This window comes from Urocitellus parryii, chromosome 1 (assembly GCF_045843805.1).
Source record: "Urocitellus parryii isolate mUroPar1 chromosome 1, mUroPar1.hap1, whole genome shotgun sequence".
Classification (NCBI taxonomy): Eukaryota; Metazoa; Chordata; class Mammalia; order Rodentia; family Sciuridae; genus Urocitellus; species Urocitellus parryii.
In genome coordinates this window covers 47,929,122-47,946,737 of record NC_135531.1, presented here as the reverse complement: position 1 = coordinate 47,946,737, position 17,616 = coordinate 47,929,122, and the positions used below count along the sequence as shown (strand labels likewise).

Below are 17,616 nucleotides of genomic sequence, written 5' to 3'. Positions count from 1 at the left end.
TTGGGTATAGACCGAGGAGAGGGGCAGCTGGGTCAAATGGTGGTTCCATTCCAAATTTTCCAAGCAATCTCCAACTGCTTTCCATATTGGCTGCATCAATTTGCAGTCCTACCAGTAGTATATGAGTGTACCCTTTTCCCCACATCCTCACCAACACTTATTGTTGTTTTTATTCATAATAGCTGCCATTCTGACTGGAATGAAATGAAATCTTAAGTCAAAAAGTGGTTTTGCTTTGCATTTCTCTAATTGCTAGTGATGATGAACATTTTTTCATATATTTGTTGACTGATTGTATATCCTCTTCTGAGGAGTGTCTGTTCAGGTCCTTGGCCCATTTATTGATTGTGTATTTTGTTTTTTGTTTTTTGGTTTTTTTTTTTTTTGGTGTTTAGCTTTTTGAGTTCTTTATATATCCTAGAGATTAGAGCTCTATCTGATGTGTGAGGGTAAAGATTTGCTCCCAAGATGTAGGCTCTCTATTCACCTCACAGATTGTTTCTTTTGCTGAGAAGAAACTTTTTAGTTTGAGTCCATCCTATTTATTGATTCTTGATTTTAATTCTTGCACCAAAGGAGTCTTATTAAGGAAGTTGGGGTCTAATCCCACATGATGGAGATTAGGGCCTACTTTTTCTTCTATTAGACACAGGGTATCTGGTTGTATTCCTAAATCCTTGATCCATTTTGAGTTGAGTTTTGTGCATGGTGAGAAATAGGGGTTTAATTTCATTTTGTTTCATATGGATTTCCAGTTTTCCCATCACCATTTGTTGAAGAGGCTATCTTTTCTCCAATGCATGTTTTTTTAAAATTGCTAATTGGTGGTCAAGATACACCAATAAGGATTAGAACATAAAAGGATAATGAATAAAGATTAATAAAAATCCTTAGAAAAATTTGGTAATGCTTTCAAATTTTGTAAAATTGGACATTTTTCTTAATCTTACTCAAAGACAAATATGAAACAAAGGATGTCATAATGTGTTGTCCTAATTTTGTCAGAAGACCTATGTAAAAAAAAATCTGTATTTATTCATCATACAAACATACACACGATAATTAGGTGTGGTGATTGACATGATAATCAGCTTGCTTTACTCACTCCACAGTACATACCTATATCACAACATCACATTAAACATTGTAAACAATATATACTTTTTATTTTGAAATTTCAATAAATTTGTGAGGAAATAAATACTTAATTCATTCTCAATCTCATAATTAGCTTATAGTTACAAATATAGAGTAAACTTCTCTAAGATTTTAGGTTTCATTTTTCAAAACAAAGAGCTAATCAAATTTCTCTCCCTCCCTCCCTCCCTCTTTCTCTCTCACACACACCCCACCACTATCGTTACCACAATAATTCTTTGTGTGTGTGTGTGTGTGTGTGTGTGTATACATAACACTATCCTTAAATGGCTCACTTTAAGAGGCGCTTTTAACTCACTCTCTCTCTCTCTCATACACACACATACCACCACCACCACCACCACCACCACCATTATTACCCCAATAATTCTTTATATATGTGTGTGTGTACACAAATAACACTATCTTTAAATGGCCACTTTAAGAGGTCCTTTTAAGCATTTTATATTTTCCTTGAGGAGCAATGAAAAGAGAAAGATAAAAATTATGTAATAAAGAGATGATTTTCAGTGCAAAGCCCCAGAGCTTACATCACTGTACAAGGATAACTGTACAGTATCTATAAGGATAATCCATATTGTCACTTTAAAATCTTTGTCATAAAAGTCAATTTGTAAAATAGTAATGTAGATATATGATATATGTTTAATCAGTTACCTTTGTGTTTGTTTTTTGGTACTAGGAATTGAACCTAGGGGCCCTTACCCATTGAGCCACATCCCCATCACCCCCACTCCCGCAACATACACACATACACACATTTTTTAAATTTAGAGATAGACTCACTAAGTTGCTTAGGGCTCCACCAAATTGCTGAGGTCAGCTTTCAAGTCTTGATTCTCCTGCCTCAGCCTCCCAAGCCACTGAACTTACAGGTATGTGTGCCACCAAACCCATCAAAGTTACATTTTTAATAAATAATACAGAAAATAAGTTCATGCACACTTGTAATCTCAGCTATCTGGAAGGCTGAGGCAAGAGCAAGTCAGAGACAAGCCTCAACAATTCAGCAAGACCCTGTTTCAAAATAAAATATAAAAAGAGCTGAGGATGTAACTATGGTAAGGCACCCCTGGGTCCAATCCCCAGTACTGGGGGAGGGGTTAGGAAATAAATAATTTATATCATATATTCATCTAAAGTGCAAAAAAGCTTAATTAGAATCTCTAGCAAAGGGTGTAATTTATCATTTGGACCACAAGATGGAGGCACCAGTCACCTGGAAACAACAAAGATAAAAGCAAAGAAAAAGTCTTTTTGGTTTATAAGAACTAACTTTTTTTAAAAACCATATACATTCCCACATTATTTTTGTAAAAAAAATGGAAACTTATTCTAATAATCAACTAGTGAAGACTGACACATAGTTCTGAAGATATTTATCTACCAAACCTCAATAAATTGTGAACTCTAAAAAGCAACTATGTCAACTCATTTGGTAATTATTGCAAAGTAACTTAGAAAGCCTTCAAATAGCAACAAAAATGAAGTGATAAACTCAGTAGTTATTTGAAAATTGAGAGGGATATGAAAAATGAGATTTCATCTGATTTACAATAACAAAACACTGGGTTCTGTATAAATATAATACAAATTGAGTTTTACCACAGAATGACCTTGACAAATCAACAGTAGATCCATTAATTTTCTTCATTTATTATAATTTTTCCACAAATATAATGAGTCCTAACAAATGCCAGAAAATGTGCTTAATGCACATTATTTAATAAGTACTAATTTTGCCATTATTGACATTACTATTCTTAATATAAAGTAATTATGAAACATCCTTAACACAAAATAGGACTAGTAACTGAAATATTTTTAGCCTCACATAAGAAGAGAGATAACACAGCTTAGTCAATCATCCATTATTAGTTTCCATTTCTGTTTAAAGATCATGTATTTCCCTGGCAGGAAATTCAGAATTTGAAATTAAAGTTCATTAAATTCATTTTAAAGCCAGCATAAAGGACTGACATACATGTATGACTGTGAATATATTTCATCCTCCTGTTTTTCTCTGGTTGAAAGTATGATGTGGTTCTGTTTATATATGATAGGAATGCAATCATACACTACTGGGGAAATAATGTTTTCTCCCCTACACCAAAATACAATCAAGTAATTACATTCACACATAACTAAGGTCATTCAGAAGGCAATTGAGAAATAATCTTGAGGAAAACATAAAAAATTAAAATTCAAAATGAAGATCAGAAAATTAAAAACTCAACATTCAGACAACCCTAAAACAATGGCCTATATAAAAACTTTACAATTTTTTTTCAAGAAAATATTTCAAACAAAAATGTTTTGGTTACAATCATAAAACCCTTTAAGAAGTTCTACCAATTTGATGTCAATGGTTATGATTACATTATGTAATCTCTTAATAGACTCAGGACAGAATATTACTTACTGTTAAACATTATATACATGATTTTAAATGTTTTAGTCAAGTCTTCAAAATACAGTTGCCACTTACATCACTGTACAAGGATAACTGTACAGTATATATAAGGATAATCCATATTGTCACTTTAAAATCTTTGTCATAAAAGTCAATTTGTAAAATAGTAATGCAGGGTTTATTTGGAGTAAAAAACTAGATCCAATTATTTTTTTAAAAAACATCACTCCTTCAGTTTAAAGGAAAAATAATGTCAAGCTATAATTTTGGTACAATGCTGCCATCTGCTGGAAAAATTGAAATATCTTCAGTATTACCAAATGTTAGAGCAGATACCACAATCAAGAAAGCTCTATCACCATATTCCGATTATCTATTAAAGCAAAACATCTGATTTCTAATTCTGACCAGTTGAATTTTTCTGATTGTTAACTATAATTCATTACAATTTACACATGTTAAATTCTAACTGCAAATAGGTTGAGGTGACACCATCTAAAACAAAGCACTTTATAATTAATTACAATAGTGGCTGATACAGGTTTTGAATGATTAGATAATGATACATACATCTTAAAAAGAAAAATAACACTGAGTGTCTTCATAAGTTTGATGATGTTAATGAAACTAAATTTAGACTAAATATGGACTTGACTAAGGCAAGTCCAAACCTGAACCACATAGAAGAATGATGACCATGGAAAGATAGTTATTTTTAATAAAAAATAAAAATAAAAATGCTTTAATCCTTGAAGAAAATTTTGGCTCATTTATCACAGTAGACCTTAATTATCTGTTTTAAAATTTTGTAAAACTACTTAATCATTTCCTGTGGTCTTTTAACATTTTATTTTATTAGCATTTTTATAATTCTGGGTCCATAATTATCTTGATTCATTGAACAGCTGCTTTTTCAGAACCTACTTTATTCTCAGGCACGTGTATATGAAACTCACATATTCAGAAATGACACTATCATCTCATGCTTAAAATAGGGATAATGATACCTCGTTGCATTGTTGTTGTAAAGATATGAAATAATCATTACTCAATGAATGGTAACTACCATTAATTCATAAGTTATTTTAAAAAACTGGAGGTTATAGGAAGTTGAGAATGAAATGGAGAGAAAAATGTGTATTTAATTAATTTATATTATAAATCAAATATTCAAACTTCTGATTAAATAGCCATTGATTCATATTTACCTCAATTTCCTCAAATCCTTTGAAATTATTAAAGACTATAAAGGAAGGGTTATAGCTATGTAAGAAAACAGATAAAAGTTCCACCAAAAGGTCTGAAAATAAGGCCAATATGTCTGAAATTCATAGAACATGTATGCATTTAGAGTGATGCTCAATAAATATTTGTCACATGAAAAAATTAATGAATGGTATAGGGTGGGATGAAAAACAAACTCCACAGTGCTGAATGGTCCGTGGATCAGCATGGGCAGATAGGCCAGTCTGCAAAGAATCTATCTGGGTTTTCCAAAAACGTTCCCCCAAAAAACACCAAGCTTAGAGCAACAGGACTGAAAGCAAGGCACAAATGGTAAGGGTCAAGTCCAAGTAATTTGGAAATGTCACCAGTGCTCCCACAGGAAGTCCTGGTTCTTACTAATGTGAACAACCTGTAGGATGTTACACCAACTGAAGCTGAGAATTATGAAAAGTAATGGGCTAGATGCAACTCATAAGAGCCCACATTCAATTATTTTTTTAAAGATTGATGTGACTTTTTTATACCTTTATTTATTTATTTCCATGTGGTGCTGAGGATCGAACCCAGCGCCTCGCACATGCTAGGCAAGTGCTCTACCGCTAAGCCACAGCCTCAGCCCCAATGTCAATTATTTTTTAATGTTATTATCTTTTTTCCTTAATGTTATTATTTTTTCTTTCCAATAGCATTACTGTAGTCCAATGGGATCTCTTTCAAGGATCATGGTAAATATAGCAATGCTGGCACATCTCGGTTCTCTTCCTCTCCCTTTTAGCTCATCTTACACAGTACCTCCAGAGTCATTTCTCTAATAGCTCTAACCATGTCACTGGCTACTTACTAATGACAGAATGAAGTGTAAACTTCAAGCCTATATTATTCAAGGCCTTTGATAATCTGACCATCTCTATTCCCATAGTAAAGCTTTTTCTTGTTCTACACTACAGTCAGTCCACATGGAACTACCTTCCAATCTATGTGGCATTTCTTATGTCTTTCTAACGCTAAGTCCTCTTTTATCACTTTTGCTGAAATCTTATTTATCCCCCAAAATGATGATCAAATGCTTCCAGCTATTTATCTCCCTAAATTCTCCCAGTTAGAATTAAACACAGAGCTCCCTACTCTTTTTCTAGCATAGTTCTAAAAGGCTGAAGATTGTTTCTCAAAGAGAGCTAACCATCAACCCTCTGATTCATGTTCTGAGTTAAAGGGTTAGATGAGTCTAATCCTTTTCTACATAAGGATCTTTCAAATACTCAAAGCTCATTTTAAATCTTTTCTTTATGGGATAAATCTCTTCAACAGTCAAGAGGTAACAATTAGAGATACAATTTCTATGAATTTACATCATAAGAACTATCCCATTTGGACACGAGATTTTCAACCATTTCTCTTCAGTGTGGTGGTGTGCAGAAACAAACAAAATGCTCTAAGCCAGTATTTTCATCTCTCAAATTTGGACATTCACTATGTCCACTAGCAAATTTACAATTCAAAAAGTTCTTTGGTTAAAATTAGGCTGGTAGTTTTAACTGCATGTAAACATTTAATCAATGTGCAAAGGGATGAAAATGAGAAAATAAGGTTCAAAGATGACCTAGCTATACCAAGTACATAAATATAAGAAGTTATCTTAGAAGAGAGCTACCTTTTGAAACATGAGATGAATGCAATCCAATAGATAAAACTCAGATATAAATAAGAAGGATGTAATAACAAAGGTATTTTAAAGTCAATTTATTTGAGGAATCTTTTAGAATATAATCTATCATAGAATAAAATTCAACAAAAATGTTGATTAGCAACTTTTTATTACAGATATCAACATGTTATGTTCATAATCTATTTATCTTGAAATGCTGATATATTTTTAAATGGTAAAAATGTCAACAATCAGTTCCAAACTTAAATTCATATGACTAAATAATATTTAACAGATTTGAGTTACCTATCTGTTCTCATCAAATAAAACTTTATGTGAAAAATATAGCTCTTTGATGACTAATACCATACTAAATGAATAAAAAGAAAAAGTAATTTTTAAAAGAATTCTTTCAAAAAACATTTTTTTTTATAAATTTAGTTTATTTATTTATTTTTTATGTGGTGCTGAGGATAGAACCCAGTGCCTCACCTGTTCTAGGCAAGAACTCTACACTGAGCTACAGCCCCAGCTCCTAAAAGAATTCTTAAATATTCTTTTGCATTAATGGTATTAAATGCTCAAAAATTTATGCAATGCAAAGAAAATTCAAGATTTCTTAATAATCACCTTTTGTATCAAGGAAATAGAGTTAAATGACTCATTTTGGAAATATTTATTGTTTAAAAAAAACAGGGATTTTGCCTGAATTCATAGTGGAATGCTTAGGAAATGCCTAGTAGTATTTATGGGCCATAACATGTCTGTGTTTCCAGTTTTAATGATTAAGAACGTAGGCACTCAGATATACTAGGCAGCAGCATACTGGAGATTAAGTTCTTCTACATCATCAACAAAGGCCTGATTTTCTCACAACCAGGAATTCAGGAGAGGTAAGAACACTGGAGAACAATTTTGACTATAATACAGTGAAAGATGAATGGACATCATTTGACCCCAAAATCACATTTTTAGAATGTCCAAAACATGTACAGATATAACTTTTCCCCTTGCAATTACTAGTAGTAATTCTATAAAATTCTTATAAAAATATTTCCATGACCAGAATATGAATAGCTGTCATAACTCATAAATATTTATCTAGTTATAATCGTCTAGATAATAGTCCTAATATCTAGATAATACTTAATTGATTAGTACTAACTTACTATTAGTAACAGCAAAAATTACCAAAGTTCATCCAAGACAAAATAGATAGCCTAAGAAGTCTTATTATATCAGTTAAAGTTATTGAATTTGTAGTTTAAAAGCTTCAAACAAAAAAAGCCATCTAAGACATAATGGCTTCTTAGGTGATTTATGCCAATTAAGAAACAATACAAATTCTCCCAAACTCTACCAGAAAATTCAAGAGAAGGGAACACAATCCAACTCACTCTATGAGACCAGCATAACCCTAATAACAAATCCAGAAAAAGACATTACAAGAAGACATCAAGATCCTCAAGGATAAAAAACTCAGAATTCTTCAACAAAGTGTCAGGACACCAAATGCAATAATAACAAAAAAAGATAATACATTATGACCAAATGGAGTTTATTCCACAAATGTAACATTCAAAATATTCAACAATGTCAAATGAGTGAGTTCAAACCTTAGGTTCAGGCAAAAAAAAAAAAAAAAAAAAACAACAACAACAACAAAAAACCTGTACATGATTTTTAATAGCTTTATTCATAACTGCCAAAAATTGGAAGCAAGCAAGATATCCTTCAATAAGTAAATTAATACACAAACAATGGCTTCACCACACAATGGAATATTATTCAGCAATAAAAACAAATGAGCTATTATGATACAAAAAAACATGAAGAAAAACACTACTAAGTATTACTATATGCATACTACTAAGTGAAAAAAATCCAATCTAAAAAGGTTATGTGCTGTGTGACTCAAACTATATAACATCCTGGAAAAGGCAAACCAGAGAGACAGTGAAAAGACAGTGAAAAGGTCACTAGGGAGTTAAGTGAAAGGGAGGGAGGGAAGTGGGAGGAAATACTAAAGCAAGATATCCATACAAGGAGAAACTGCTGAAGAAGAGGAATGGGAGTATCTGAGTAGTTTCAATCAATTATTCTGAAACTGCTCTAAAAAATAAAGTCAATTAATTTTTAAAAGTCAATATAATTCATATTATATTGACTTTTAAAAATAATTCATATTATATTGTATAAATTATTATTATCTTAATAGATACAAAAAAAAGCAAATGAGCATTGGATAAATTTCAAGCTTCATTCATGAAGAAAAAAAAAAGAAACCTCTCAGCAAACTACAAATAGTAAGGACCTTTGTTAATCTTAGAACAGGCATCTGAAAAAAATTAGAAGTAACTTTATACTTAATAATAAAAAACCAAAAGTGCTTTCTTCCTAAGATGGGAAATAAGGCAAAAATATTTACTCTTACCACTTTTATTCAATATTATACTGAAGGTCCAATCCAGTGCAACCAGGAAGGGAAAGGAAATAGAAGGCAAACAAGTTGGAAAAGGAAAAACCAGAACTGTCTCTAACAGCAGTTGACATAATGCCCAAATCTGCAAAAGGCTAGGCAGAACATAAAATACACTGCAATATGGCTGATTAACATTAAAAAAATTAATTGTATTTCTACATACAAGCAATAAGAAACCGGAAATTTACTTTTAGAAGCACATTTATAGTAACCACACAATATAATACACTTCACAATAAATGTAACAAAATATTTGCATAATGTCTACACTAACAAATACAAGTTATATGAAAAAGAAATCAAAGAACCACCAAGTAAAAGTCCTCCAAAAATTAACTCAAATGGATTTTGACATTATATTTAATTCTCTTAATGTTCTTTCTTGTTTCTTGTGAGTAACAAAAATATCTTGTGATGCTAGGTAAATATTATTATTCACATTTTAAAGAGCAAGCTGAAGTTGCTACGATCTAGCACTCACACTACTGGGGTATATACTCATAGGAAATGAAAACTTATGTTCATATAAAACTCACATATGAATGTTTCTTGCAGTTCTACTCTTTTTTTTCCCAGCCCCAATGTTCTATTATTTATTTATTTATTTATTTTTATTGTTGGTTGTTAAAAACATTACATAGTTCTTGATATATCATATTTCACACTTTGATTCAAGTGGGTTATGAACTCCCATTTTTACCCCGTATACAGATTGCAGAATCACATCAGTTACACTTCCATTGATTTACATATTGCCATACTAGTGTCTGTTGTATTCTGCTGCCTTTCCTATCCAGCAGTTCTACTCTTAAGTACCCAAACCTAGAAGTAGCCCAAACATCTTTCAACAGGTAAATGTACAAACTGTGGTACATTCATAACAAGGAACACTAGTCAACATAAAAAGGAACAAACTACAGATACATGCAATGAATCTCAAAGGCATTACATTGTATGGAAGAAACCAGTTTCAAAAGGTTACAACAGGTTATGAGTCTATATGTGCAACATTTTCAAAAAGAAAAAATCAAAATGACAGAGAACTAAGAAAAAATCAAAATGACAGAGAACTGTGGTGTTTGCCATAGTTTGGAATGGGGAAAAAAATCATAACAGAATATTAGCATGAAGGAGTAACTGAGGGAAAGAAAGGAGTTCTGTATGCTGACTGTGATCCCCTTACATTAATCTTACAGTACATAACCTTTATATTACCTTACAGCACATAAACTTTTTAGATTGATTTTTTTCACTTAGTAGCATGCATTTAGTAATATTTAGCAATGTTTTTCTCCATGTCTTTTTGTAGCATAATAGCTCATTTCTTTTAATTGCTGAATAATATTCCATTGTGTGGTTAAAATTTCATTGTGTTCAAGTATATAGAACTGCACACCAATTTAAAAAGTCAATTTCACTGTATTTAATTGGAAAGTAAAAAATTTTAAATAGCAAAAAGAACACTAGAAAAAAATGAGATATTACTATGAACCAACTAGAATGACTAAAATTAGTAACCATAGCTAGTGTTGATGTGGAAAAACTGCAACTCTAGTACATTCTGGTGGCGATGCAAAATGGTACCATCACTTTTTAACATACATCTATAAGTTTACCTGCCATTCCACTTCAAGATATTTAATCAAGAGAAATTAAAGCATATGTCTATTAATAGACATTTATGGACGTTCATAATTTATTTCTAATAGCCCCAAACTGTAAACAATCCAAACATCTATTAACAGGTATTCATCTGTTCATAACAAATTATGAACAAATTATGGCATAGCCATACAGTGGAATATTAGCAATAAAAGGGATAAGCTTTTGGTAAATACCAACACGTGGATGAATCTCAAAATCAATATGCTGAGTGAAAAACCGAGGGTAAAAAATAAAACATGCTGTATACTTCCATTTACATAAAATTCTAGAAAATGCAAACTATAGTTTTAGAAATTAGATCAATGGTTGTCTGGGGACAGGAAGCTGAAAGCATCATATTTTTTGCCCTGACAGTTTAAAAAAGCTCATTAGGAAAACAAGTCTAAGATATTAAGTCACAGGAGAAGGCTAGGCAAAACAAATTTGAATGAAAATCGTAAAATACAATTAATGTGTGCGGGAAATAAGTGAAACACAATTTTGAAAAGGTCTTTGTGCTTTTCATTATTACTGTTGTTACTATTTAACTTTCAAACAGGAATACTGAGAGGTGGGAAGACAACTATTTTGCCTGTGATCCCTAAGTCATTAGGAGTCAGAGGGGAGATTTTAATCCAACTTCTTTCACCCAAAACCTGAGATCTTAAGCATCGAGGTGACAGAACACATAAGAGGTTTTGAGGACTGATATAAGGTGTGATTTCACCGGAAAGGGACGCTTCCTAACACCCCAGACCACTTGATTCACTACTTGGCATGAATCCTGCACAGAAAGGACACTCTTAGAGGCAGGCTTCTTAAACTGAGGTTTTAGGACGCAAATTTCCGGGAAAGGGAACAGGGGCCCTTGAATGACTGGAAGAGAACAGAGTGCACTGATCTACTTCTGACAGATTTTCGTTGTGAAGACACTGACCACGGGGCCAGCGGCAGAGCCAAGGTGCAGAGAAAGTCAAACGGTGAGAAAGAGGAAAACCCTGCCGCTGAAGACACCCTCTTCAATTACACACCATTCCGCCCTTGTCTCAATCCAAGCACAGGCTCAGGGAAAGCCACAACCCGCTTCTCAAGAAAAAGACTCGGGCTCTAGAATCCCAGTCTATGTCTCCCAAGGGCCAGAACTAAGCCCTCCGCAGGGGTTCAGAAGCGTACGCGGTGCACGCGCCGGCCGCAGGGGCTCAGCTGGGAAGGTGCTGCAGGGCAGGGACCGCGAGTTCACAAGCCCTGGGCGCGGCGCACAACCCAGGGTCAGATACCGTGGGGCTACGACACCCTAGGGAAAGAGATGGCGGGGAGGCCCAACTCGGGATTTACCCTCGGTGAGACACTGAGTGTCCCCCGGCAGTTAACAAGACACTCTCACTTTCCCTCATTCACCGAGCAGGCAAATGCTGGCCTCTCTCTCGTCTCACCTCTCCAGTTCTTGTACTCCGGGATGAAGTAGTACTTGTTTCCGAGGTGGTCTGTGCCCACGTGTTCCTTCACCTCCTTAGACAGCGCTCTCCACAAGGCGCGAAACAAACCCAGAGACCAACTCATGCCTGCCACTAAGCTCCAGGCTGGAACCAATGCTCTGCGGGGACGCTGGGAGTGACGCTCCAGCCGCTGACCCCGCCCACCGCGTCCGAAGAGACCAGCCATCCTCCTTCCGTGAGCCCTCCGAGTAACGGCACTCACCATTGGTCAGGTGGTATCACAACTTGGCCAATGGGAAGCTCTGCTATTGCGGCTCCTCCTCCGAGCCCTGTCATGGCGGCGTCCAGTGTGCCAGCTGAGGTGAGGAAACGCGATGCTGGGCTTTTTGTCCGCGCGACAAGCGGGTTTGGAAGACCCTATGCGCTTCCAGAGAACGGAGTCCACACGGAGGTAAAGAAAATCTTACCTTTTCCTCTAACCGACCAATTAAAATTTGCCTCAGTGGCTGAATCCTAGAGACGAGGTCGGGGGCCATGGACAAGAGATGTACTTGGAGTAATTGGCAGAAGCTCGATGGGGAAGAGCCTTGTGTGCTTGCGTCAAAGTATGAAGATGAGAGTAAAGTCACAGATATTCGGTTTTGACTTTTCCTTGAAGAATGGGTTGAAGTTGAGAGCAAGAGTAGGAGTCAATTTAGGTGAATATTGCCCTTGTCCAGAAAAGAACTGATGGAAACCTGGGGCAGGGAGGAGGCAAATGGGATGAAGAAAATGAAGAAGTTTGAAAAATGCCCGAGATAAGCCATGGAAAATATGTGGATAAGTGAATGATGAAAACGGAACAGTCAATAATGATTCCCAGATATATCCCTTGGGTAGGAAGTTGGATGTTGGTGACATCCTCTGAGACAAGATGTTCCAAAGGGGAAGCAAGTTTTACTTTTAGTTTTGCCCACATGATTTTGAGGAACATGAATATATTCACTCAGAGAGTGAAGGACATAGTTGCGTATTTGAGTTACATGCTCAAGGGAAATTTAGATTTCTTTAAGGTACAGGAAGTCACAAAGAGATAAGATCAGCCAGGCATTATTAAGCTTGCCCTCAACCGCAGCCATTAATTGAGAAACTAGATGAGGGGTGATGGGGGATGAAGAAAAAACAAACAGACACACATAGAAAAAGGTTGGCTCAGGTGGGCAGTCTGATAGAGTTTGACTGACCCAGAGTTAGTTCAGCACGTTTATTATGTAGGTTTCATCAAAAGGTTATTTGTGGGAAAATTTCAGCAAAGCAGGCAATTGGAAGGACACAGGACTGGTGAGAAATTAGGGTCATCTTGCTTGGGATTTTCTCTCCCTGGGATCTGGTGCCTGAGCTCAAGGTTCCCACTGATAATTGAACTTTTGCAGAGTTTCCTTGGGCTACAATCACCATACAGCTAGGCCATCTTGACCTGCACTTTTGCACAGGCAGTTCCCAGCACAAATGCAGCCACCAGAGAGTCAGAAAGACCATTATTTAAATCACTGCTCTCCACAAATGGCAAAAATCTAAGAAACATAAGCATTTAAGGTTAGACAGAAGGTGCTGGGAAGTAGCTCGGTGGAAGAGTACTTGCCTCCTATGAGCAAAGCTTGGGGTTTGATCCCCAGCCCCAGGAGACAAAAAGATTGGACAGAAGAAGAGAATGCAGATGAACTTTCAACGAGTAGCCAGTGAGGTAGAGTTAAAATCTCACTGAGGGAACACAGTGTTTAAGGACGGAGCCATCAAATGTGTCAAATACTGCCTGCCCTCTTTGCACTCAGTACTTCCTTTCATATTACTCAACTTTATCTTTCTTTGTTCAATTTATTCCTACTGAAATTGTATTATATATTTTTTCTACTATATCATTGTCTTCTTAATCCCCCAAAGAACAAAGGACCTGTATTCTAGGCCTCAAAAAGGGTTTGGCCCATGATAGAAGTTTAATAAGTATTTTGTGAGTGACATACACTCAATAAATATGAGGAATTAAAAGCACATGTTGCATTTAACTGATAGACTAAATACAAATTACCTTGGGAAAAGTAGTTTCAGAGGAATGGTAGGAATAAAAATAAGAGAAAAAAGCAAATGGGTATTGGTAACATTAATGACTTTCTCAAATTTAAATCAATAGGCAATTAATATTGACAAACTGTGTATGATTCATTCTAATATATCAAAGGAAGAACTCAACTATGCATTAGTTATCAACACCTGGGTAACAAAGTATCCCAAACTTAAATAACTGAAAGATTTGTTATCTCTCAGGCTAAAGATGTCACGAATCTTAACGTATTTTAACTGGGTTCTCTCTCTGGCTCAGTGTTTCTTAGAAGACTATATTCAAAATATTGAGTGGGGCTGTAGTCATTTCTCAACTGGACTAGGTAAAGATCTGCTTCCAAGTGCACTAAAGTAGCTATTGATAGGATTTGGTTCTTCATTGACATTGGCCCAGACTTATTCAATTCCTTGCCACATGGTTCTCTCCGTAGAGTAGATCCCAGCATGACAACTGGCTCCTATCAAAGCAAACAAGAAAGCAAGAAGGAATCCAGACTGTTTTTATAATCCAATCTCATAAGTGATCTCATTTGGTCATATTCTAGTCATCAGAAGTGAGTCACTAGGTCTTGCTCACATTTAAGGAGAGAAAATTACCTAAGGTCATGAATACCAAGAATTAGAGACTTTGGAAGGTCATTTCTAGGCTTTCTGCCACAACTCAGAAACAGACAAAATAATAAATTATTTTAATAGATAATCATAGGTGGTCATTTAGCTATTTTCTACAAACAATTCCATAATATTTTATGCACTAAAACGTTGTTTAATCTTTACATTTTAGGATTACATGTTTGGTAAATGTTTCAAAATATTGAATGTAATTTTATCTAGATAAGTTTTTTTGTTGTTGTTTTGTTTTTTTGGTATTGGGGATTGATCTCAGGGGCACTCGACAACTGAGCCAAATCCCCAGCCACATTTTGTATTTTATTTAGAGACAGGGTCTCACTGAGTTGCTTAGCGCCTTGCCATTGCTGAGGCTGACTTTGAACTCCAGCTCCTCCTTTCTCCCAATCCTGAGCCACTGGAATTATAGGAGTGCACCACTGGGCCCTGCAAATCTTTCTTGTTTGTTTGTTTGTTTGAGGCACATTTTGGTTAGCTCTAAACATGATTGAAGTTATGTCTCCTGTTGACTTCCTCTCCCTAATCCCATTTAGCGCAGAGATGACCGTAATATTTTTTTTTCAACATAGTCATCTACTGTAATGGGTTATATAACATAGAAATATCCAGAGGTTTTTTATTTCAATGACTGCAAGAATGCAAGCCAAATTTATACCAAAATGTATTTAAAATTTAAATTTAAAAAATGCCATCTTAGGACAACTTAAGTCACAATCTCTAGATATGGAACATTGGCATGAACATGCTTTACAACCACCTCAGGTGATTGCAAAATGTGTCAATCTCCTCTGATAAAGCAGTTTGTTTATACTAAGTTCTGCAATTCTTCTATTATAATCACTGAAGTAAATGTTGTCAAGTGAGTGAATTTGGCTATTGCCTCATCTTTAATTTCAGTGAAAATAGCTTTAGTCTTAAAAAAAAAACAGCATTACTTCTTTTTTCCTATAGTTAAATTTAATAATGTTTAGAGATATTACAATGTCAGAAATAATTTAAATATGTGAGCCACTGAAAAGCTGAGTTTGTCAGTCTTTTAATTCTAAAAAAGTTCTTGATCTAAAAAAAGCAACTAAGTATAAGTCTTTGTCATAATTCTGTGACCTAAACCTCTCATTTCATTGAAAGTACTAAAAGTTCAAAACAGTGAGGAGTCTCTTAACCAGATCACTAGATTAACTTATCTGTAAATGGATTTCATTTCTCTGAAAATATGATTCCCAAATCATAATTTAACCATTTCTGCCCAAAACCCTGTGATGCCATTCACAGCTCTTCTATCAACTGCTTTGTGTACTTATCAAAACTCAGTATTTGTTGCTAATCCCATTAATGTCAGTTTCACTTATTCCTTTTTTAAAATAATTTTTTAGTTGTAGATGGACACAATATCTTTATTTTATTTACATGTTTTTATGTGGTGCTGAATCCAGTGGCTCATACTTGTGAGGCAAGCGCCCTGCCACTGAGCCACAATCCCAGCCCTTACTACTACTACTACTACTTCCTCCTCCTCCTCCTCCTCCTCCTCCTCCTCCTCCTCCTCCTCCTCCTCCTCCTCCTCCTCCTCCTCCTCTTCTTCTTCTTCTTCTTCTTCTTCTTCTTCTCCTTATTATTATTATTATTTCATTTTAGTGTGAAATATTAATGCAAAAAGAGTTCCTTTTCTTAAAAAAACTAAATGAACCATTTATGAAATACTCAATCCAAACAAATGACTTAAAACAAAATGCTATTCAAAAAGGAATGATATGTTACAAATGATGGGAGCCAATAAAACTTTTTCAGAATATTACAGTCACCTGAGGTGGTTGCAAAGCATGTTCATGCCAGCGTTCCATATCCAGAAATTCTGATTAAGTTGTCCTAAGACAGCAGAATTTTTTAAAGCTACCTAGATTATTCTAAAGTATAGCTAGGATTAGAATCATTGCTTGAGAAAGATTCTACATTCACCTCTTTGCGTATGTCTTAGATTTTCATTCCACTAAAATAAATTGAATAAATTTTATCCAAACCTAAAAATCATGGAATATGTATAACATGGGTATATTTTGAAAAAAAGAAATATTATACTCAGCACATTAAATCTATTTCAAACAGTTGACATATATGCAGGTAGTGCTCTCTTTGCACAGTAGTGAAAGTCTGTAAAACTGGCTGTGCAGCCTTACCTCTGCAAAATGTTCTTAATCAGTGAGGAAAATTGCAATTTTGTGATCTTTAATTTTTTTGCCAAAATACTAAAAATTTTATTACATTTATGGTTACAAATGTGTAGGAAAATGAAAATAGTAAAGCTAATAACTTAGCACATTGTAATGTAAAACAGTGTTAGAATCAAAATTATTTGTTAAAGAGAATATTTATTGAGTAATTACCTTATTAAAAATTATCTTATTAAAAAGGTGTGTATTGAGTTGTTTGAATATTGCTTGGCCTTTTTTTGGATTAATAATTTTGCCTTTTCTCATTTTAAAAGTTAACCATTTGATGTGAGGATCTTTTTCATTTGGATCAGATTCCAGCATTTTATCTTTTACATCTTTATTGTGAAATAGCTCTGAGAATTCCTTTAATGTGAAGTTTTTTTCTTTTTCTTTTTGTTTCCTACACATCACTTTCTCTGGTTGTTAGGGGCATACAGTGTTCATAATTAACACCCTTTAGAAATATTTACAACTTTATTGAGGTACAATTGACATACACTTGTACAAATGAATATAAATTATTGTGTACTATATGAGTTTTGACATGTATATACTTTTGAAATCATCACCATAGTCAAGAGAATAAACATGCTGTGCACAATGACACACACCTGTAATCCCAGTGACTCAGAAGGCTGAGTCAGAAGGGTCACAAATATGAGACCAGCCTCGGC

At 34.6% G+C, this 17,616-nt stretch overlaps 3 protein-coding genes across 3 annotated transcripts in view; 1 reads left to right on the top strand and 2 right to left on the bottom strand.

Annotated features, from left to right (window-relative positions):
• LOC113192401 (uncharacterized) overlaps positions 1-12,088 on the bottom strand; it is a 77,846-nt gene extending 65,758 nt beyond the window's left edge. Inside the window, exon 1 of the mRNA XM_077795820.1 lies at positions 12,003-12,088. The gene's annotated coding sequence lies outside the window, so the exon portion shown is untranslated. The remainder of the gene's footprint in view (positions 1-12,002) is intronic.
• The window catches only part of Ndufaf2 (NADH:ubiquinone oxidoreductase complex assembly factor 2), a 161,017-nt gene extending 148,837 nt beyond the window's left edge, over positions 1-12,180 (bottom strand). The window contains exon 1 of the mRNA XM_026402555.2: positions 12,003-12,180. Coding sequence (XP_026258340.1) covers positions 12,003-12,129 — 127 coding nt within the window. The 5' untranslated portion in view covers positions 12,130-12,180. The remainder of the gene's footprint in view (positions 1-12,002) is intronic.
• A 150-nt stretch (positions 12,181-12,330) lies between these two features.
• Ercc8 (ERCC excision repair 8, CSA ubiquitin ligase complex subunit) overlaps positions 12,331-17,616 on the top strand; it is a 60,542-nt gene continuing 55,256 nt past the window's right edge. Inside the window, exon 1 of the mRNA XM_026402548.2 lies at positions 12,331-12,456. Within this exon, the coding sequence (XP_026258333.1) occupies positions 12,380-12,456 (77 nt within the window). The 5' untranslated portion in view covers positions 12,331-12,379. The remainder of the gene's footprint in view (positions 12,457-17,616) is intronic.